Source organism: Arabidopsis thaliana, chromosome 3, assembly GCF_000001735.4.
Source record: "Arabidopsis thaliana chromosome 3, partial sequence".
In the NCBI taxonomy this organism is placed as follows: domain Eukaryota; kingdom Viridiplantae; phylum Streptophyta; class Magnoliopsida; order Brassicales; family Brassicaceae; genus Arabidopsis; species Arabidopsis thaliana.
The window spans coordinates 5,059,480-5,079,851 of NC_003074.8; the positions used below are offsets into that span (position 1 = coordinate 5,059,480).

The 20,372-nt window shown below is 37.9% G+C and overlaps 7 protein-coding genes and 1 non-coding gene across 12 annotated transcripts; 4 read left to right on the plus strand and 4 right to left on the minus strand.

Annotated features, from left to right (window-relative positions):
• The first annotated feature begins 2,201 nt into the window (after positions 1 to 2,201).
• On the plus strand, positions 2,202 to 4,673 carry TCP4 (TCP family transcription factor 4). 4 transcript variants are annotated; one of them, NM_112365.4, is made up of 3 exons: positions 2,202 to 2,297; positions 2,442 to 4,119; positions 4,202 to 4,636. In NM_112365.4, exon 2 carries the CDS (start codon positions 2,829 to 2,831, stop codon positions 4,089 to 4,091), a length of 1,263 nt encoding a protein of 420 aa, NP_188121.1. In that variant the 5' UTR covers positions 2,202 to 2,297; positions 2,442 to 2,828; the 3' UTR covers positions 4,092 to 4,119; positions 4,202 to 4,636. The 4 variants fall into 4 exon arrangements, with proteins under 4 accessions (NP_188121.1, NP_001189896.1, NP_850589.1 ...); NM_001202967.1 differs by having other exon boundaries at positions 2,618 to 4,119; NM_180258.3 differs by having other exon boundaries at positions 4,213 to 4,559.
• Positions 4,674 to 5,224: 551 nt separating this feature from the next.
• Positions 5,225 to 7,266, minus strand: AT3G15040 (senescence regulator (Protein of unknown function, DUF584)). Its single transcript, NM_112366.4, has 2 exons — positions 7,123 to 7,266; positions 5,225 to 6,802 (listed from the first exon to the last, which is right to left on the minus strand). The coding sequence occupies exon 2, from the start codon at positions 6,695 to 6,697 to the stop codon at positions 5,966 to 5,968; it is 732 nt and encodes a 243-aa protein (NP_566497.1). The 5' UTR covers positions 6,698 to 6,802; positions 7,123 to 7,266; the 3' UTR covers positions 5,225 to 5,965.
• Positions 7,267 to 7,399: 133 nt separating this feature from the next.
• IQD10 (IQ-domain 10) lies at positions 7,400 to 8,534 on the minus strand (the record flags this gene model as incomplete). Its single annotated transcript, NM_112367.3, has 4 exons — positions 8,339 to 8,534; positions 8,149 to 8,265; positions 7,743 to 8,084; positions 7,400 to 7,645 (listed from the first exon to the last, which is right to left on the minus strand). Exons 1-4 carry the CDS (start codon positions 8,411 to 8,413, stop codon positions 7,400 to 7,402), a joined length of 780 nt encoding a protein of 259 aa, NP_188123.1. The 5' UTR covers positions 8,414 to 8,534.
• Positions 8,535 to 8,814: 280 nt separating this feature from the next.
• AT3G15055 lies at positions 8,815 to 8,888 on the minus strand. The gene has a single exon. It is a non-coding gene; the product is annotated as a tRNA-Ile (tRNA).
• Positions 8,889 to 9,624: 736 nt separating this feature from the next.
• RABA1g (RAB GTPase homolog A1G) lies at positions 9,625 to 11,061 on the plus strand. The gene is made up of 2 exons (NM_112368.4): positions 9,625 to 9,980; positions 10,114 to 11,061. The coding sequence occupies exons 1-2, from the start codon at positions 9,760 to 9,762 to the stop codon at positions 10,544 to 10,546; spliced, it is 654 nt and encodes a 217-aa protein (NP_188124.1). The 5' UTR covers positions 9,625 to 9,759; the 3' UTR covers positions 10,547 to 11,061.
• On the minus strand, positions 10,655 to 13,961 carry AT3G15070 (RING/U-box superfamily protein). 2 transcript variants are annotated; one of them, NM_112369.4, is made up of 7 exons: positions 13,775 to 13,961; positions 13,481 to 13,561; positions 12,148 to 12,886; positions 11,737 to 12,059; positions 11,533 to 11,631; positions 11,267 to 11,422; positions 10,655 to 11,157 (listed from the first exon to the last, which is right to left on the minus strand). In NM_112369.4, exons 3-7 carry the CDS (start codon positions 12,863 to 12,865, stop codon positions 10,993 to 10,995), a joined length of 1,461 nt encoding a protein of 486 aa, NP_566498.1. In that variant the 5' UTR covers positions 12,866 to 12,886; positions 13,481 to 13,561; positions 13,775 to 13,961; the 3' UTR covers positions 10,655 to 10,992. The 2 variants fall into 2 exon arrangements, with proteins under 2 accessions (NP_566498.1, NP_001189897.1); NM_001202968.2 differs by lacking the exon at positions 13,481 to 13,561 and having other exon boundaries at positions 10,794 to 11,157.
• A 775-nt stretch (positions 13,962 to 14,736) lies between these two features.
• On the plus strand, positions 14,737 to 17,087 carry AT3G15080 (Polynucleotidyl transferase, ribonuclease H-like superfamily protein). Its single transcript, NM_112370.4, has 9 exons — positions 14,737 to 14,926; positions 15,026 to 15,095; positions 15,195 to 15,273; positions 15,648 to 15,729; positions 15,930 to 16,038; positions 16,177 to 16,265; positions 16,342 to 16,406; positions 16,523 to 16,601; positions 16,681 to 17,087. The coding sequence occupies exons 1-9, from the start codon at positions 14,840 to 14,842 to the stop codon at positions 16,846 to 16,848; spliced, it is 828 nt and encodes a 275-aa protein (NP_566499.1). The 5' UTR covers positions 14,737 to 14,839; the 3' UTR covers positions 16,849 to 17,087.
• Positions 17,088 to 17,144: 57 nt separating this feature from the next.
• Positions 17,145 to 19,680, plus strand: AT3G15090 (GroES-like zinc-binding alcohol dehydrogenase family protein). Its single transcript, NM_112371.6, has 7 exons — positions 17,145 to 17,598; positions 17,908 to 18,135; positions 18,237 to 18,310; positions 18,452 to 18,611; positions 18,706 to 18,825; positions 18,942 to 19,050; positions 19,213 to 19,680. Exons 1-7 carry the CDS (start codon positions 17,368 to 17,370, stop codon positions 19,389 to 19,391), a joined length of 1,101 nt encoding a protein of 366 aa, NP_188127.1. The 5' UTR covers positions 17,145 to 17,367; the 3' UTR covers positions 19,392 to 19,680.
• Positions 19,681 to 20,372: the final 692 nt, after the last annotated feature.

A 20,372-nucleotide genomic window follows, 5' to 3' on the forward strand; every position in this document is an offset into this window, starting at 1 on the left:
TGCCATTCTTGAAACATGATTCCAACTTGTGCATGTTTTTATATTACTGACGAGTGAATGATGACAGACCAAAGAGAGTCATGAATATCCGCAAAGCATTGTGCCTCCATGTTACTATTTTATTTCCATGATAACTTATAAATAACCGATTACTTTGATTAATAAATCATATCTCATGACATTTAAAAAAGATAATATCGTATTTCTCTTCTTTTATAGTCGACTACTACGTCCTTCTTAATGCTCGAAGAGCAAACTAAATAAGATGATCCATACATACTACTTGCCTACTTGGCCATATTGTCAACTACTTTGATGATCACAATATCATTTTGATGAGGCGTATATATATACATTTAATTAATATTGATGTCAAAAACTAAAACTGACGTTAATAATCAATGACATTATTGTGCTTAATTATTGCATTTCATACAAATTTCCCCATAATTAAGAATTTAAATCTCTCGTAATCATTCTATTTTGTTGTGTTGCAAATCGTGACCGTAATTCCAAGTGGAAGCTACTTTTGATTTACATTTAATTAATATGCAACCGTGGGATGACATATATTCTCCTTTTCTCTACTAAACAACCTATTTCATGTTTAAATATTATATTTTGTTTTGTTTGATTAATTATTTTATTGTGTTCGTATTAGGTTTGTTAATTGACCCTTTTCTATCATGCTAATATGTCACTTTCTGATTTATTATTACATTAAAGTAGGTGGTCTAATAGTAATTATTTATATGAATAGTTTTAAACTATCAAATAATGCTGTATACTATATATATTTTTCCAACTAAAAAATTATATAGTTATGATCCTTTGCGTCAAGTTTTTATTATTGCTTTGAAGAAAAAACATATTCAACTACTTGAAAATTACGTTAGCTTACCGTACGTGTGTTCAAATTTAATATGCTACAAAATTGTGTGAACAATATAATAGGTTTGTTGTATTTATTCGTTTTTCACCAATCTGGAGATATTTTGTGGTACAAGTATTATAACCACAATATATTCCATACATGAATTAGTTGTGAGAGTTATAGTCAAATTGGTTGGGATTCAAGAAGCATTATACTATTATTATAGAGTCCCACCAATTATTTTTGAACTCGTAAAATTCTCAAGATCTTAGAAATGTCTCCGTTGAAGCTTAGATTGTCTTTTACTCACCTTTATTAGTTTATTTATACGTCGTATTCTTCAATTTCAAAATACCTTTCATATATGAATTTGGGTGATATGCACACGAACACGATACGGTGAAATCAATTAGTTCCACAAGTCAAAATAGCTAGAAAAGAAGTATTGGATTTTAGAACAAAGAATAACGAGAGTCTTATTGTGTTTGTTACTAGTTTATAGAATCTAAAACAGGATTGCAAAAAACAAAAACATCAAAAACGAAGATGAGAGATGAAAAAAGAAAATCTTAGATTATAAAGAGCCCTAATTGTATTGCTAACTAATATTATATTCTTCTTTTAACGAGTTCGATTTTTCGAATAAAATCTACTTTAGTTAACTATTGAGATTCTTACAACAAAAAGGTAAAAAGAAGTGGAGCATCAACAAGCTTTATGTATTTGCATTGAACTAGCATGGGTCAACCCTTAAAAGAAACCGAGAAGCACAAAAGGTTGAATTGAACCTTGACCCATCTAACACCATAGGTTTTTAGGGTATTTATTCATTTATTGAATTCGGAAACTCGAAAAATAAAGTAGCTAGTTCATTCCAGTGATTTCAACTTTTTAAGTATATAATCCCCATGATTATGTATGTATGTGGACATGTCCACGAAAAGAGTGCCCATTTTCATATCAAGGAAGTTAGTAACTCTGACCAAAAGTAGATGTTTTAACACATCTTAGTATTTTTATATCACACTAAATTAAAGTAGTCTGTTTAATGTATTCTCTTAGAAAATAACATAATGATTTGCATGCACATAACAAATCCTATACTATTATTTTGGTAAACAAATTTGGTTTTGGAAACATCTAACTCTAAAAACCATCATTATTATTATTATTATTTTTTTTCTAATATTTTGGCATCCTACAATTTAGTTTATGATTGTGTTGATTATTATTTGGTTGTATTTGCATCTACACATTAAGTTAAACATTGATTTTAAAAATTAACATGAACAAAATGAATACTTACTGTTAAAACCTTATAACAATCAGATTTTTTTTTTAAACAAAGAATGGAAAAAAATGAATAAATTTGGGAAACGAGGAAGCTTTGGTTACCCAAAAAAGAAAGAAAGAAAAAATAAAAGTATTGAATGTGGAGATGAGAGGAAAAAAACACTTACTGTCATCTTACCCAGTTGCGTCATCATCAAACCCACAACACTCTCTTCCTCTTCCCTCTTCCTTCTGCTTATTTTACTTTTTCTCTTTAACCATTTTCCCGAGAGAGAAAAATAAAAAGAAAAGCTTTCTCTGGGTTTTTCTTGATTGGTCAATTACACATCTCCCTTTCTCTCTTCTCTCTCTCACCTTCGCTTGCTTTGCTTGCTTCATCTCTTTGGTCTCCTTCTTGCGTTTTCTATTTACTACACAGACCAAACAATAGAGAGAGACTTTAAGCTATAGAAAAAAAGAGAGAGATTCTCTCAAATATGGGTTAGTCCACAATTTTCACTAAACCTCTTCTTCTTAGGATTGTTTTTAGGGTTAGGGTTTTGAGGTGAGGAGAGCAAGTATGCGGGAGTTTCATCCTTTTTGAGTTACTCTGGATTCCTCACCCTCTAACGACGACCACCGTCGCCGCCGCCGCCGCCGTCTCGACGAATATGCTCTACCAATGTCTGACGACCAATTCCATCACCCGCCGCCTCCTTCTTCAATGAGGCACCGTTCTACGTCGGATGCGGCGGACGGCGGCTGCGGCGAGATTGTTGAGGTGCAAGGTGGTCACATTGTTCGGTCTACCGGAAGAAAAGACCGCCACAGCAAAGTCTGCACGGCTAAAGGGCCACGTGACCGGCGCGTGAGACTCTCTGCTCACACGGCGATTCAGTTTTACGATGTTCAAGACAGGCTTGGTTTCGACCGACCTAGCAAAGCCGTTGATTGGCTTATCAAAAAGGCTAAGACTTCCATTGACGAGCTCGCTGAGCTTCCTCCCTGGAATCCCGCCGATGCAATTCGCCTAGCCGCTGCTAACGCTAAACCCAGAAGAACCACCGCCAAAACCCAAATCTCTCCGTCTCCGCCACCGCCGCAACAGCAACAACAACAACAACAGCTTCAGTTCGGTGTTGGCTTCAACGGAGGAGGAGCAGAGCATCCGAGTAACAACGAGTCGAGTTTTCTCCCGCCGTCAATGGATTCAGATTCGATAGCTGACACTATAAAGTCGTTTTTTCCGGTGATTGGCTCTTCAACGGAGGCTCCTTCGAATCATAACCTTATGCACAACTATCATCATCAGCATCCGCCGGATTTGCTTTCTCGAACTAATAGCCAAAACCAAGATCTCCGTCTCTCGCTGCAATCGTTCCCGGATGGTCCACCGTCGCTTCTGCACCACCAACATCACCACCACACCTCTGCTTCCGCCTCCGAGCCTACTCTGTTCTACGGACAGAGCAATCCGTTAGGGTTTGACACATCGAGTTGGGAGCAGCAGTCGTCGGAATTCGGAAGGATTCAGAGACTAGTGGCTTGGAACAGCGGCGGTGGCGGCGGAGCAACCGATACAGGAAACGGAGGAGGGTTTCTGTTCGCTCCTCCTACTCCTTCAACGACGTCGTTTCAGCCAGTTCTTGGCCAAAGCCAACAGCTTTATTCTCAGAGGGGTCCCCTTCAGTCCAGTTACAGTCCCATGATCCGTGCTTGGTTTGATCCTCACCATCATCACCAATCCATCTCCACCGACGATCTCAACCACCACCATCACCTTCCTCCACCGGTTCACCAATCAGCAATCCCCGGAATCGGATTCGCCTCAGGTGAATTCTCTTCGGGTTTTCGCATACCAGCACGGTTTCAGGGCCAAGAAGAGGAGCAGCACGACGGTCTCACTCACAAGCCGTCCTCTGCTTCCTCTATTTCTCGCCATTGACAATCGAAACTAATCCTCTAAGTTTCAGGTTTATCTCAAGTTCTGTCCTTTTACATCAAATTCACTACTTTTGTACTTCTTTGGTCATTGAACTTTAAACCATTTTGCAGGGCTTGTCTAGCTTCCATGCACATTGAAGCTTGACTTAGATTGTCCGGAACAGGGAAGGTGTTCTCGGTTTGTGTAGTCAATGGCCTGAATCTAGAAAACGCAAGGAAATGAAGAAAGAACAACAGTTTCAGGTTCTTCTTCTTCTTCTTCCAATATCTTAACCTTGCCGATTGTAATTTTTCATATTTTCACCAGTTAGACCAACGTTCTTCTGTAGCTCAATTATGGTTAGATTCCAAGGTTTCGTCTTGTTGTGTTATGTTTGTAACTTTGTATCATCATCATCCTATTGTTACTGCTCCCTGTTCTTATTGTGTAACTCCGTGGATGTTCTAATAAAGTCTGAAACTTTCTCTTTGGGTTTTACTTTTACTGCTCTGTTCAGGCTAGATCCTTGTTATTTAAACAACATGAGATTCCTATTTCTCACGTAATCTTTTGGTCCCAAGAGATATAAGTTGGTCATTTTCCATGAACAGTAAGTTTTGAATTGTTTCTTCTTCTGGAACATCAGGGGGATTTAGCCAGTTCCCTTAAATTACAAGTGAAACTTAGCTCACTAAGAGTAAAAATATGATTATTGTTTTCTATGTCTGATGTCAATAATTGTTCTCTCTCACCTACTTTAGTGGTAGGAGGAGATCCACCAAACTTGAATGTGATGTTGTCTTTGATGAGTAAAAGAATGGGGACATGAGATAGGTAAAGAGAGCCACCCATGTTGGTCTAAATGAAGGAAGTTGATCAAAACTAGTCTATCTTCTCTATCATCATCATCTTTTGATAATAATATTGGATTTTTGCAAAGTTTAGTCAAAAACACTTGGGGTCTAAATGCATGTGTATTATAAGAATATTTAACTTTACCTTTTAATAGAAAAGCAGCAACACCTTTTCATGTGATGTAATCAAAACACACCAGATGGATGAGTTGAGATATCATAAAGTACGTTTACATCAAAAGATAGAAAAGAAGAATCTTCAATTTAAAGGTCTAATGAGTCATGACACAAAGATCATATCCAATCTACCGTTTATTCTGTCTATTCGTTTGTCAACAGATAAGAAGATCATTAAGTTTGTTCTATAAGACAGTTGTACAGTACAAACTTGTATCAAGTAAAACGTTTCACATTAAACCTCAAAATATCTAATGGGTTGAAGAAGATGGAACCAAAATTGTAAAAGAGCTGTCGCTTTAAGGAATGGTCCCCTCTCTCACACTCTTGTAAGATCTCAATGCTTTTTTGCTAAAGATCTAGTTAAAAAAGTCATAGCCTTTTAGACTCTTGACAAGTCCATAAATAAATTGCATGAATACCAATTTGAAATGAGCAAAAACTGCAAAAAAGAAACACATTAAAAGCACAAAAGGTGATCATTTTTCTCTTTAAAGATTAATCAATTTAGATCATAGGATAAGTGTCAACCTCAGTAAACCATATGTAAGAACTTTCATGGATTCGAACAATGCAAGAATTTTCCGAGACTGTCATTAAGGGATGCATAAATGTGAGACTCAAACCTCAAAACAACTCTTAAAGCTCTCTCTCACCAACATCAACATGTGAAGCAATTATAATAAACATGTGCAATCACATCAATCTCTTTGATATGAAGTAAACAAATCGTCTAACGTAGACAACATATGAACATACACATTGACAAGTTTCTGTGGCCAAATAAGGGATAAAGTAGTTCATCAATTGGGATAACAAATTAAAGAATCGTCTTTCTGAAGAAGAGAGTAAAAAAAAAAACACTCAATCTATGAAACCGGTTCTTCTGAAAACAGCATTCCTTACCTGCCGGAGATCTCTCCCTTTAAGTGTCCTTCCTGCTCCTTCAAGCACAGAGCAAGATAACAACGACGACTGAGCCAAAGACCGAGCTACAATCTCGTGAGGCGGAAGCATTTCGCCTTCCTCTTCTTCCTCATCATCATCCACCACATCAGTCAGCTTGAATTCCTTCTTATGACGATTCATCATCGCAGACGACACTAACGGCACTTGAACCGGAGCTGATTGAGGATACTTCCCACCACCTACAAAAGAAGCTGAAAACGGAAGCCTCTCTTGAGGCGGTTTAGGCGCGGTCGGGATAGCTCGAGCTGAAGACGAAGAACCAGCTGATGCACCACCACCTGAAGAAGACGATGAAGAAGCTGTGGAGGAGACAGAAGTAGAGAGAGCAGCCGCAGGTTTGTGGTGAAAGACATGACTTAAGTAACTACTACTCCCAGATGATTCAGGAAGAGCCGCGAGGATACCAGACGCTTCCACATTCTTCAAACCGCTTTTGCTCCTCTGAAGCTGACGAGCAGGAGTTTGTTGCTTCGCCGGAGATGATACAGGAGAATGACGAGCTTGAGGCGGCGCGTGAGATATGTCGATTGCAAAGATGTCGTCTTCATTCAGCTCACCGTCTGCAGAGTCGGAGATAGTGGCTAACGACGACGGTGAGGAAAAATCGAGCCGTGGATTTTTATTCATTGTTGCTAAAAAAACAAAACTCTTGAGATCTGAGAATCTGAGAAATTAGGTTGATTTGATAAAGAAGAGTCTTCACCCACCAAAAAAGATTAGATTTTTAACGACCTGAAAATTAAAGAGTAGAGTTTGGAATTAGATCGATCCATTGTTGAAAGTTTCGATTTTTTTTCAATTTTCTGGGTAAAAAAGAAAGTGAAGGGTCGTTTTCAATCAAATCTTCCAAGAGATTTACTCAAGGAACTCAATCATAACCGCAATAAATTGAAAACCTTTCATGTGAACATGATAATTAGGTCGTTCTTTTTTTCCAGAAATCTCGAATCAATGAAAATTGTAGCAAACCAAAGGTCGGATTCCAAGAAGATGAATTTAAGCAATTATCTCAAAGAGAGATCCAGAATCAAAAAAAAGATTCGAGAAATTACCTGAACTCTGGGAAGAAAAAGAAATAACAGCAGCTAATCAGGTGCACGAACCAGGTAAGCGATCTAAATGTTTTTAGCAACAGAGAGAGAGAGACCAAAAACAAGAAGACCTGAATGATATTTTCTAGAATTTGGTATCCGTACAATACGATGCCGTTTTTGTAACAATAAGCCCAATAGAGTAGGCCCAAATATAGTTTGTATACAAAAAGAAACCAAACCAGACAAATTTCAGTTGTAAACATAAACCGGTTTTTTTGCTAATGATTGATCAAAATTATCCGGAACCAGGCTTTTTCGAGTTACCAACTTCATCCGGTTTAGCAGAGGTTTTTGTGATCACATTATTGGGTGATGATTTCTCCGGTTTCTTAGATGGTTTGATCGGTTTAACGACGTAGCATTGAGCCCTAATCTCCCAAGGTCGAGCCGCAATCCACCGTTCTTTCCAACTCCATCCCCAGCTTTCTTTGCCAAGGTTAAACGAAGCTTGACCTAGATACTGTGTAGCATTAGCCCTCCACTACAAAATACCAAAAAACAGAAAGTTACTTGAGCCACAAGTTATCTAAAACACAAACCAACCAATGTAAGTTTAAGAGGTCTCAGTTTTGATTGACCTGATGAGAGAAAGCATAAGCCATTGCTCTTTCACGCTTAACCGTAGCTTCTTCTTTCTGTTGTATCTTTGCGAGAATCTCCTCCATTGTTTCAGAGCCTCCACACCATTCAACTTCTAGCTCGTGAAGTTTGATCTCCAGCTTCAAACGATTCTCCAATCTTTTGTGTTGGAGTCTACCTTGTGTCACCATATACAAACGTCGTGCTCTGATCTGATTCTGTATATCGTACCAAGAATGAATCACATTGAGTGCAGTCGAGGTTTGGTTCATCACTGTATGGCCTTGGATCAGCGAGTTAAATCTCCTCGCACTCTTCAAGCTGCATAGTCTTTTTCTCGCCTGCAGAAGATTCGCAACAACGTTAGGTAAAATTGGAGCGGTAAATAAGTGGAAAATGACAAACCTTGAATGCTCGAAAAGCCTTTTGAATGCGAATAACAGCGACTTCTACGGTAAGCTTAGTAGAAGCAGCAGAGCTTGATTCAACCGGTTTGACACGGTTTGATGTTTCAGAATGTACCTAATAATAACATATTTAAAGTCATCTACGACAAGAAAGAAAAAGAGAATGAAACAGAGTTTTTTTCACTAACGTTGCCTCGATTTGATTTGTTCTTCTTTGTTCCGTTTAGACAGATGATTGAGCGGAGCAGCCATCCAGATCCCATAACAGAAGACTGGCTCAGTTTAAAGGTAAGAGATTCAGAACAGCACAATGTTTTATCGGTTATGATCACAAAATCTGGCTCAATATTTAACTAGATTATGTGAAAGAGATATGAGATTATAATGTGTTCTTTGTTTTAAGGCACAAGAAGGTTTAATGTTGAGTGGTTTTCAAGTAAATGAGAGAGAGTGTTGAAGCTTCGCTCTCTTTGTGGTGAATAAACCCATCTTGGTGATTGACATTTCACCCAATGGGGAAGGTGTTGTTTTATCTTTTCTTCAAATTCAAGGTGGTGCTGTTTCTGATATTTTTATTAGTTTAGGCTAAGATTGTGGAGACCGATCAAATAAAGGATGAGATTGGCAAAAGAGGATGATGTAAAACAAATAAATTTTCAACCATTGGTCCCGGCGGGGCTCGAACCCGCGACCTTCGGCTCATAAGACCAACGCTCTAACCAACTGAGCTACGGGACCTGTTTGAATATTATGTTCCATACTTTTATTTCTCCTTTTTTTTATTAATCCTTTTTAGCAATTAATGAATTAAACATTACTATTCCCAAATTCTTGCATCCAAATAAATTTCCAAATTCAACTTTGTATTGTTAAAGCTAGGTTTTATGCTTTTCTCAAGCTCAAAAAATCATGTATTATAGACACATGTTAGTGAATAGTGAGATGCTTACATAATACGCATGTTTTTCACTCTTGATGCGTGGTGGAATCATCAAAGCTTTGGGCAGCAAAATCGCAAACTGAGAAAAACCAGGGAGATTCACCCGTTTTACTGCACTTGTAGACTTGTAGTCCTGAAGAACAAGTCTTGTTGGTTCCTGTTTATTAATTATCCTCCATATCCTCATCGGACATTAAGCTATTCCATAACCACTCTACAGAAACATCTCTAAGAAAGCTTTTCCAAAACCAGTATGGAGCTGGAGCTCGTTGAGGATATGCTAGAAGAATTCTGTATCCCCAATTTTTTAGTTCGCACAGCGTACGAGCTAACCCTTCCAGTTGCTCAGAACCGATTATGAGCATTATAGTAGCTACGTGTTTAGTTTATATGGGCCATTACGTGTGGCCCAAATAATTACTTGTGTTAGGTTTAAATCGAAGAATATATTTGATTGGGCTTATAATTACTTTTACAATTGGCCCAGTCCAAGAATCAGATGGATCTGAATCCGACCCGTAAGAAGATGTGAGTAAAAATTTCATCCACTTGCGTGTCTCTCCCTTTCAAAGGCTCAAAATTTAAATCTCTCATTCTTCTTGTGCGGCGTTTCTTTTTCTCCTTTTGTCCGTACGCGTTTTCTTACCGGTGACCTGAAAGTCTCAAAAAATGGCGGCGTATAGAGCTGACGATGATTACGATTTCCTCTACAAGGTGGTATTAATCGGTGATTCCGGCGTCGGTAAATCCAATCTGCTTTCTCGATTCACGCGCAACGAGTTCAGCCTCGAGTCTAAATCCACCATCGGTGTCGAATTCGCCACCCGAAGCATTCATGTCGATGAAAAAATCGTCAAGGCTCAGATTTGGGACACCGCCGGCCAAGAGAGGTAATATATTTACAATTCCCTTTAAAATGGAAATGATTCCATGACTCTCCTCTGATGAATCTGAGGAAAGCAATTGGTAGGAGAAAGGTTTGATCATGTGTATGTATTGATTTTGTTTTTGTTGGAACTTCAGATACCGAGCAATCACAAGCGCATACTATCGAGGAGCTGTTGGGGCTTTGCTTGTTTATGATGTTACACGGCATGTGACATTTGAGAACGTTGAGAGATGGTTGAAGGAGCTTAGAGACCACACAGAGGCCAACATTGTGATCATGCTTGTTGGGAATAAAGCGGATCTACGTCACCTAAGAGCTGTTTCAACTGAAGATGCTAAAGCCTTTGCAGAGAGAGAGAACACATTCTTTATGGAGACATCTGCACTTGAAGCTTTGAACGTTGAGAATGCTTTCACTGAAGTGCTTTCTCAAATATACCGTGTTGCAAGCAAGAAGGCGTTGGATATTGGTGATGATCACACTACTCTTCCTAAAGGACAAAGTATTAATGTTGGGTCTAAGGATGATGTTTCTGAGGTTAAGAAGGTTGGATGCTGCTCAAGTTGATCTTGATCAAGCCATTTTGTCTGTTTCTTAGGCAAGAATATAGTTTGATTATCTATGGAAGACATGCAGATGATTCTTTCTTGTGTTTTTCCTTTAGTTGCTTCTTTTGGTGTAAGTTTCTCAGATCCTGTTTTAAATATTATTTTTTACACAATCATTCGTATGCGATAATCTATGAACAAAAGAGATGTTTTAGATGAAGAAAGTTTAACTCTAGGAGCAACCAGAATGTACAAAGAACCAAAAAAAGCCTATACAGTTTTTATAGTCACTAAGCCAATCTTAGCTTTAGACTGTCACTTTAATGTGCACAAAAGTACAAATTTACAGAATTTGGGGGCTGAAACATACCCTGACTCTGTTTCTCTCTTATAAAACCAATAGATAAAAAGCGTCTTAAAAACCATCAGCGATAACCTCTTTTAGGTTGTAGCAGCAACCTCTTCTCATCTACTACTTAACCTTAGCTTCTTCTTCTTCTCTATGACCAATGCCTCTGATTTACAGATTGGGCAAACGTTCTTGATAACCAACCACTTCTTCAAGCATTCTGCATGGTATTTGTGCATGCAATCCAGCGTTGCGATCTTATCTTCGTTCTTGTAGTTTTCCTGTCAGATCCCCATTATATATAAAAAAAAAACTTTTTACTACTAAGATGAGTGAGTGAATGTTTACATAAGCTTGGAGGATGTAGTCTCAAGATTTTACTGGCTTTACCTGGCATATCGTGCAAGAATCAGTCTCTAGATCAGTAGATGGACCTTCTTCCAGGTTAATTCTGGTCGAGGTTCTTCTTTTCAGAAGTTCTTTAACATCTTCTGATGACAAGCCTGTCTTCACAGTTCCAATCTGGTCGCTCAAAGCAAGAAGCTCCTGCGCCACCCAGGTTTTGAATGTTATAAGATAAGACAAACCAATGTGAACTCATTAAATACCTACCTATATGGTGAAAGAGTAAAGAATATTTGTCGTCTAGGACTAACCTCATATGACATATCTTCTATGTCTAAGCGCATGTCTTGATGATGATCGACATAATTAACAGCATTGTAGAAGTCTCCTACTTCCCAAAATGCATTTTCCTACACATATTAACAGAAAGAGTAAAAAAGCCATTATTGAATAGTGAACACTCTTTTGAACAAACTGACACTATAAGATGAAAAATGTGCTAAAGATGTTAGTACATTCGCGGGCATTGCTCTAAAGTGAGGCAATTCACGGTGTCTTAGAATTGCTGCAGGTACAAAATCTTCTCCGGGATATTGGTTTATCCTGAATCCGGTTGATTGAACCTGTCCCATATGACTGTATGAAGCAGGATGCAAAGTCTCAGCGTATGAGGCTGAAGGCATGTGAGGGTATACGATGGGAGGAGGAGGTACGGGGTGATGGCTAATATAGTGGTTCCTTTGGTATACAGATGGCGTGGGGTTTCTGCTACTAGATGTTTCATGGTATCTTGGGAAGCAAACATTACCAGATTCTATAGATCCAGTAGCAATGTTACCTAAGAGATCATTCAAGAAGAAGAATAAAATTATCAAGAACTTGCCAAAAGACCAATCGCAATGCTGAGAATAAGTTAAGGATAGTACCATGCATATAAGGTACGGCAGGTGCTTGAGACCAAAGCGAAGATGATCCATCAGATCTGTTGCCATTACAGTGTTGGTCATACCAGATTGAGCCAAGAGGTGGAAAAGGATGAGCTGCATAGTTTCCTTGACTGAAGTTGTTATGACCATGAGAGAGAAGTGGATCCATTGTAGCTGCTCCTGCTCTGTTCCTCACACTTCTCTGATCTAGTGGTTGTGGATAAGTACCAAAATGTGGGAATGAAAAAGGTGCTGTCTCCGATGTATTCAATTGAGGGAAAGAACAAGGAGCAACTGGATACTGAGAATTTCCAGGTATTACTTCAGAACTCTTTCTTTTGAATCCGTGATCCATAAAATGGGCATTTCTCTCATGTTCAGTGGAAGTAACTCCAACAACTGCATCATTACTTCCATGAGACAACAGAAAACTCGGTGGAGCTTCATAATTCACATAAGGGACATAGAAATTTGGTGCGGTTGACATGCCAGAACCAAGATTTGAAGCATGTTGATGATGGTACTGTGGAGGCCCGTAGAACATTGAGTTGTTATCATAAGGTTCTTGCAGAGAATGAGCTTCTAAATGAGGAACAGTGTTCACTGGTGGGATATCTGGATACAGATAGTTAGTTCCAATGCGAGGTTCAGGATGGGGAACAAAGCTTTGAGAATTCTGCTCCATGTCTGAACCAGTCATCATATTTCTTTGTCGCATATTGCTTGTTGCAGAAAACACCTGGTAGTTGAATTTACAAAGATCAGCAACAATGCAACAAAACAACAATTAAAATTCACCCACAAAGACAGCTAAAACTCGATGCTAGTTACACCGCACGCTGATTCTAGCTAGTGCACAAACTACTGATATCTAATAATGGAATCAAAACATACAACAAGTAAATATCATCCCAACTTGTCCCGTGAATGGGATAAGCCAAGTCTCAAAACATCCCAGAATTTTTTCGTCATCATCGCAAGTAATGGAGACACACACACAAAAAAAACAGTATCCTGACAGCACAGAACATTCAAGGTCCACGGATACATTGTAGAATATGAAACCTTAGCTGCAGAGATCAAACCCCAAACATTCAAAAAAGTAAATCCTTCGAACCTTTTCCTAACCCAATAATTTTCACAGAAACTAAGCAGTGGCTTTAGCAAAACTCACCACCCTTGTGGCAGAAAACAACACTAAATTACAATTTAATGAGGCACAAGCCACGTTGCCAGACATGCCTTAGGAAAATCAAATCAAACCCAATTCACGAAACATAAACCAGAAAATTTTAGAAAAGAAGTAGAGAAGATTTGTTATTAAGTTGCTGACCTTTCTAGCATCAAAGATTGAAGAAACAAAGCTTCGAAAATTCAGCAAAAACCAACCAACTCGTATTAATCGGAAGCTCCCCTGAAGCATAAACAGAGTTTAGAAAATTAACAACCTAGACGATCAAAAGAAGATTAAGCCTAAATTCCGACTAACCAATAACAATGCAATTCTTCAGCAGCTCTCGTATTAAAAACAATTTCAAAACCATATTTCACCAAAAACGACAAATAAAAACTCATAATCAAAAAGCTCGAGAATCTGATAATCGTTAGGATCATAAGAGATAAGTACCTGATTATTTTCCTCAGGGAGAGAGAGATCCAAGGACGGACGAGAGAGAGATTAGATGAAGATTAAGACGTCGGTTTTCTAGTTTCTAATTTATTTTCCTCTCACGGTGACGGAAGGTTTTTTATTTTCCTCTTCTTCTCAGTTTTATTTAATTCATTTATTCTCTTATGCTTATCTTTGCTTTTTTTTATTAATTTATTTGCCCTTTTTTCATTGGTTTCTTGAGTTTTCGGACAGCAAATATTTTTTTATTCTAATTAAAAAATGAATATCCCTTATTTACCAAACGACATCGTACAAGGATCGAAAATAATTAACTCAAAATCTTTTGATTTCCCCATCTAATTACTACATTTAATAGCATGATCGTTTTTGTCTTGTACTAAAGCATGCCATTGAATTTAACAACAAGATAAGCATGTCACTGGCAGCCATTAATGAAGGTATGCTTCTACTCTAACTAACAATCTTTTTTAAAAAAATTAGACCTCTGGAATTTTCACTATCATAGGACGATTAAAAAAAAAGTTAGGCAAAATGTTGAGAAACAGAAAAATTAGGCAAAACTTAGAACTAAAACAATAGATCAATGCGACGGAACAGAATTGAATTATCCCATGAGGCAAGTAACATATGATGCGAATATTTATAGGGAGGTGATTCCCAATCCCATGTGCTTCTTTTTGGTTAAACCACCTTCTCACCTAATCTAATTGTGCCCAATTAATCATCCAAGTCTCTCTGTTTATGTTAAGAAAGAACATTATAAAAATACAACCATGTCTTTTTTTTTTTCTTCTAAATACAACCATATCTTATCTTAGCTTTTATAAGCTATGAAACAATGATTTAATACATGTGTATATTTTATCATATACCAAAGTATAATCAAAGCAAAAATCATAACGTGGTGAAAATCGTATTATTATTATTATTGGATGCTAGAGAAACGGCAGCGTTTTGGGAGGTCTTAATTCTTAAACCTTACTCTTGTGATTCTCGAGCCGCTTCAAGGAGCTTCGTGCTTGTCAACAAATTTTCCAAGCGCCCGCTGAACTAAAAAAGATGAGTTCTGATCTGAAGAGAAAGCCGAAGAAGAAGATAACTCCTAAACCTGTTCAATTAAACCCTAATTGGTCACTCCTCCAACAAGTTAGTCTCTATTTCTTTCTTCTCTTAGCTAATTTCTCCTGTTTTTCTTCCAGACTTTTGTTCAGCCATTGATTTGGTTCCCGTTATTTTTCCTTGTAGAAACTGAAATCTGATTCTCATGGCAACACTCGAAAATCTTCAAACCCAGAAAATCCCAGCTCCATATTAGGTAGCATTCAACCTAAAAATTCGAACTTTAAGCTTGGGTTTAGGGTTTATAGACTGGTTTGGTTTCTCAGTTGTCTTAACTCACACAACAAACTTGCAGGGAAGCGAAAGGAGAGACCCGATTCGGAGGTTGATGTTCCTAAGATTAATCCCTTAGCTCCGGTTAACGACGATTCCAGGTTGGTCATGTTTGCTATTTGGCTTTGTGGACTTTCTGTTAGTAAATGGTTTTAATTGCTACATGATGACTAATAACTAGCTCAGATATACACAATGTCATGAGCTTTACATTGTTAGTGTCTTCCTGCTCTGGGAAATCAGGGTTCTTGTTGATGAATTATAATATCTTGTATAGAACTTTTGTTTATAAGCTACTATCCTCCTCTGCTTTTCATTTTTGTGAATGTTGGTGGTTGTGGAATTGACTTGGGTAGCTTAAATAGTAAAAGAATGTTGAAATAGCTCTAAGCAAAAAAAGAAAAAAGGATTTTGCCAATAGATGTTTCTTTCTTTGTGCAATCTTGTATATCAAATCTCACCAATCTGTGGGTAGTTTGACAGATGAAGTGGCTATGGACTGTGAAATGGTTGGTGTCAGTCAAGGAACCAAAAGTGCCCTTGGACGAGTTACCTTGGTACACATTGCCTTTCCAACTTTTGTGTTTTTCTTTTTTAAGTATCATGAGGCGAAATTTTCAGTTTGTTTCAGTTCTGAGCGCTTGAATAAAGAGTTGATGTCATTTCATTATCGCTTTCTCTTTATCCATATTTTGAGGTGTATATCTGTCTCTTCTTCTACATGAAGGTCACTGATTATTTCACCATTTATTGACAGGTAAATAAATGGGGAAATGTTCTATATGATGAGTTTGTCCGTCCAGTGGAACATGTTGTTGACTTTCGTACTTCTATTAGCGGGATTCGACCTCGAGATTTGAGAAAGGGTTGGTTTTACTTTCAACATTCCGTACCTTTTTTCTTGAATCTGTCAACATTCTTGCTTTTTAGGCTGCAAAATGAATTGGATCATTTACTAAACAGTTTGGAACTTCGATCTTAATTTAGCTTTCTTTTAACCACAGCCAAAGATTTCCGCGTTGCTCAAACCAAAGTAGCAGAGTTGATAAAGGGAAAGATTCTCGTGGGACACGCCTTGCATAATGATCTCAAGGTCTGTAGGTTTCACGAATCTAGGATCTGGTTACAATATCAATTCAGAGTTTTAACAGAAATAAACTTTGTAACAGGCTTTGCTGCTAACTCACCCGAAAAAGGACATAAGGGACACAGGAGAATATCAGCCCTTTCTCAAGTATTCACACTCTAACCCCTCTCTTTCTCTATCTGATACTTGTCATACTTTCTTTTCCCAAAGTTACTTCAAACCTTTGAATCGAGTCCTAATGAAACTCGTAATCTTCCAAACAGGGGCAAAACAAGAAAGTCTCTGAAACATCTCGCATCTGAAATTCTAGGGGCTGACATTCAAAATGGAGAGCACTGCCCTGTAAGTGTGTACATATAAATATAAAACAAACAGCTTCATGTTTTGGAGCTGCAAATCTATAACTATTCTTCAATGGCAGATTGATGATGCAAGAGCTGCGATGATGCTTTACCAAAAGAACAGAAAAGAGTGGGAGAAAACTGTGAAAGACCAGACACGGATGTGGCTGAAACAAAAGAAGCGTAAGCCTAAGAAGAAAGCTAAATATGGGAACAACGCTTCCACCAATGACAATCCAATTGTTTGAATCAATCAGCGAGAGCAAACCTGACTAAACAGAAAACCAAGAATCGCTGAAAAGTTTTGGTCGTTTTTCCTTTCTTTTTGATTGTTCTCAGCATCAGGCGCTGCATCCAAATGTACTATCGTCTATTACAATGTTATACCAGATTAGATCATGTATTATTGTTAAACAAAAAATATACATTTTTGGAGGTTCCGAAATTAAGCTAATCGTTCTTGAGTTCAGTTTTGTCCAATTACGGTTGAACATTGTAGAAACCAAAACCTCTACTTCTCACATCACATATACTGTACTGATCAAATCGGTTCGGTTTGGAGTAAACCGGTTAATTACATAAAACTCTAGAGGTTGCATGTACAGTCAAGTAAACAAAGCCGCTCTGCGGACGCAAATGCTGCCACGTCTTCAATTTCCGTTTCTGTGTAAACAAGAAAACCTAAAAAACAGAAGCAAGCAGATTCTCGCATCAACGAAGAAGAAGAAGAAAAGGACGAGTAGATTGATTTCTTAGACGACGGAGAAATGCGAGTGATGAGATCATTGCGCGGTAATTCCGGTGCTGGATTGGTTTTCCGGCCGGCGAGGTTAAATTCTCTTCGGAGCGTCTTTACCGGTTGCCGTGCTGTGATTTTGCCCCGCTTTGGTGGTCCGGAGGTTTTTGAGCTCCGGGAGAATGTTCCGGTGCCGAATCTGAATCCAAATGAGGTTCTTGTCAAGGCGAAAGCTGTCTCCGTTAATCCTCTTGATTGCAGAGTGAGTGTTAATCTGCTTGATCCGTTTTGATTTCATTTTATGAGTGGCATTAGATATCTTCGGAGATTGCTTTATTTGGGAATTAAGATTGGCGTGATCGGTTAGCTTGGATCTCTTGCATATGTTCTAGGAGTTTAATCTCACGTTGATGATAATATCCAGAATGTTTGCTGCTTGCTGCTTCACTTCTTTAGATTTCAAATCAAAATCTTGTCTTCGATACTTTGAAGAGTAGTGAAATTGTTTTTTTCATGATCATTTTGCTGATATGGCATCAAGTGTTAAGATGAGAAATGTGTTTGTTTTCAGATACGAGCTGGATATGGACGTTCTGTATTCCAACCGCATCTACCTATTATAGTTGGACGTGATGTCAGTGGTGAAGTTGCGGCAATTGGGACTTCAGTAAAGTCACTTAAAGTAGGACAAGAAGTTTTTGGTGCGTTGCATCCGACGGCGTTAAGAGGTACTTATACTGACTATGGAATTCTTTCGGAAGACGAACTCACGGAAAAGCCATCATCAATTTCACATGTGGTAAGTAGAAAGATCTAGATACCCTTTAACCTCTCTACCTTTTTTTTTATATTGTTTTTTGGTTAAGTGATTTCAGCTATTCTTGTGTCTGTCTCTTGTAGGAAGCAAGTGCCATTCCTTTTGCAGCTTTGACTGCTTGGCGTGCTTTGAAGAGTAATGCAAGGATAACTGAAGGGTATGATTTTGAGAAACTATTATTCATGTGGCAAGAAGTTGATACTAATTCACCTTTCAACATTCACACAAATGCTTTTCGTGTTTTTTGTGAACTACTATGAACTCAATAGCATAATCTTAAAATCCTTTTTATTTGCAGACAAAGACTATTAGTCTTTGGAGGAGGAGGAGCAGTAGGTTTTTCTGCAATCCAGCTTGCGGTAGCATCTGGGTGTCATGTTACAGCCTCTTGTGTTGGTCAGACTAAAGACAGAATACTTGCAGCTGGGGCCGAGCAAGCTGTTGACTACACAACCGAGGTAATGACACCAGCTGTTTATTTATCTGCTCACCCAAAGTAGAGCCATTATGATCTTGTTCTGATTCTTGAATCTGAATCTGTTTCATGTACAGGACATTGAGTTGGCGGTAAAAGGAAAATTTGATGCCGTGTTAGATACTATTGGTGGGCCTGAAACGGAGAGAATAGGCATTAACTTCTTAAGGAAGGGTGGAAACTATATGACTCTTCAGGTATATAACATTTCTTGTGTTTCTGCTTTACAAGCTGCAGTGACCTTGGTTGGTCTTGGATTTTGTTTTAACAACAGTGATTTATTTTTTCCCTCTTTTGAATTTATCTGTTAAAGGGTGAGGCTGCATCGTTGACTGATAAATACGGTTTTGTGGTTGGGCTTCCCCTTGCAACATCGCTCTTGATGAAGAAAAAGATACAATATCAGTATTCTCATGGAATAGGTATATGATGTATATATATATATCCTGCATTACTCTCTCTCTCTCTCTCTTTGATTTTGAAGTAACTATTCTGATAATAAGACCTGTCTCATTGAGCTTTTGAGTGGGAAAGAAATGGTTAATGTGATAAAATCTGACTGTGATGAACTTATATAAAAACAGACTATTGGTGGACGTATATGAGGGCTGATCCTGAAGGTCTAGCCGAGATTCAGCGTTTAGTTGGAGCTGGAAAGCTAAAAATACCTGTTGAAAAAACATTTCCAATAACCGATGTTGTAGCAGCTCATGAAGCCAAGGAGAAGAAACAGATTCCGGGTAAGGTGGTTCTAGAGTTCTGAACTACATATACATAGTAGAAATAATAACACCTGCATAGTTCTCTAGCAGTTGTTCTTTCTAGAATTTACACGCAGAGAAACAAATGTTTCGCGTCTGGAGTTTTCTGTAAATGAGATCTATCAGGCTTAGATTCAGATCAAGAACTTGAAGTGTCTGTATAGACTTTCCAAAGGGTTCGTTTTTATTTGGATTTTGTCTGTGTTGCAAACTACTAAGCCAAGTAATGGAAATGGTTTAGAAAGATCATTTTTGTTGTCATCTATTACTTGGAATCTTACCAGTACTAACAATAAACATAACAATCACATTTCTGATACTCTTCTTGATTAAAATTGAAACTATTACTTGCTATATAGTTAAACCCCAGATCTAACGTGAGAAAACTGTAAAGGTATGAGAGAACGTAGATGTAACCTCAATTAATTGAAGACATGCTTATAGTTGCTAAATGTGTGACACCAAACTAAAGTTGATCACATGATCGAACAAATCCCACAAAATCAAAATCCAACCTCATAGAAATAGCATTCTCTGTTTCTTACTTGATTAAATTATGTTTCAAAGATCATAACATGTAATAATTAATTAATTTTTAAAAAGGTCTGGAAGTGTCATTAAAAGCATAACATGCAGTTTAATTAAGTGATTAAATGTATGTTTTGTCTGGTTCTCGTCCTTTAATGGTCTCTAGTCAAACTCATCTCTCCTCTACCAGATCAACAAACAACTGAATCCTTTTTACGCGCCACTCTGCTGCGCGTGTACTTCACAGCCTGTCATAGTAACTCCTAGCGACGTCAGTGAGAACTGAGAACTTTCTCCTTCTTTCCTAAATTCCAAGTCTTGAACACTTTTTTCTGTTAAATGTTAGTGCCGAGTCTACGAAATCGAAACCTTCTTAAGTTCTTTAATTTCTTCTAAATATCTCTAGCAAGATCATACTATATCTACGTACTTATTATTTTTGGGGGACCAATGAG

What these genes read in the sequence shown, in the direction of transcription:
- TCP4 (NM_001338148.1), top strand. Translation starts at nt 2,829, where the DNA reads ATGTCTGACGACCAATTCCATCACCCGCCGCCTCCTTCTTCAATGAGG.
- AT3G15040 (NM_112366.4), bottom strand. Translation starts at nt 6,697, where the DNA reads ATGAATAAAAATCCACGGCTCGATTTTTCCTCACCGTCGTCGTTAGCC.
- RABA1g (NM_112368.4), top strand. Translation starts at nt 9,760, where the DNA reads ATGGCGGCGTATAGAGCTGACGATGATTACGATTTCCTCTACAAGGTG. An exon ending in GACACCGCCGGCCAAGAGAG is followed by an intron (nt 9,981 to 10,113) that starts GTAATATATTTA and finishes TTGGAACTTCAG; the next exon opens with ATACCGAGCAATCACAAGCG.
- AT3G15070 (NM_112369.4), bottom strand. Translation starts at nt 12,865, where the DNA reads ATGCGACAAAGAAATATGATGACTGGTTCAGACATGGAGCAGAATTCT. An exon ending in TTAGAGCAATGCCCGCGAAT is followed by an intron (nt 11,632 to 11,736) that starts GTACTAACATCT and finishes TAATATGTGTAG; the next exon opens with GAAAATGCATTTTGGGAAGT. An exon ending in TAGAAGATATGTCATATGAG is followed by an intron (nt 11,423 to 11,532) that starts GTTAGTCCTAGA and finishes TGGGTGGCGCAG; the next exon opens with GAGCTTCTTGCTTTGAGCGA.
- AT3G15080 (NM_112370.4), top strand. Translation starts at nt 14,840, where the DNA reads ATGAGTTCTGATCTGAAGAGAAAGCCGAAGAAGAAGATAACTCCTAAA. An exon ending in AAATCCCAGCTCCATATTAG is followed by an intron (nt 15,096 to 15,194) that starts GTAGCATTCAAC and finishes ACAAACTTGCAG; the next exon opens with GGAAGCGAAAGGAGAGACCC. An exon ending in ACCTCGAGATTTGAGAAAGG is followed by an intron (nt 16,039 to 16,176) that starts GTTGGTTTTACT and finishes TTTTAACCACAG; the next exon opens with CCAAAGATTTCCGCGTTGCT.
- AT3G15090 (NM_112371.6), top strand. Translation starts at nt 17,368, where the DNA reads ATGCGAGTGATGAGATCATTGCGCGGTAATTCCGGTGCTGGATTGGTT. An exon ending in TTAATCCTCTTGATTGCAGA is followed by an intron (nt 17,599 to 17,907) that starts GTGAGTGTTAAT and finishes GTTTGTTTTCAG; the next exon opens with ATACGAGCTGGATATGGACG. An exon ending in CATCATCAATTTCACATGTG is followed by an intron (nt 18,136 to 18,236) that starts GTAAGTAGAAAG and finishes TGTCTCTTGTAG; the next exon opens with GAAGCAAGTGCCATTCCTTT.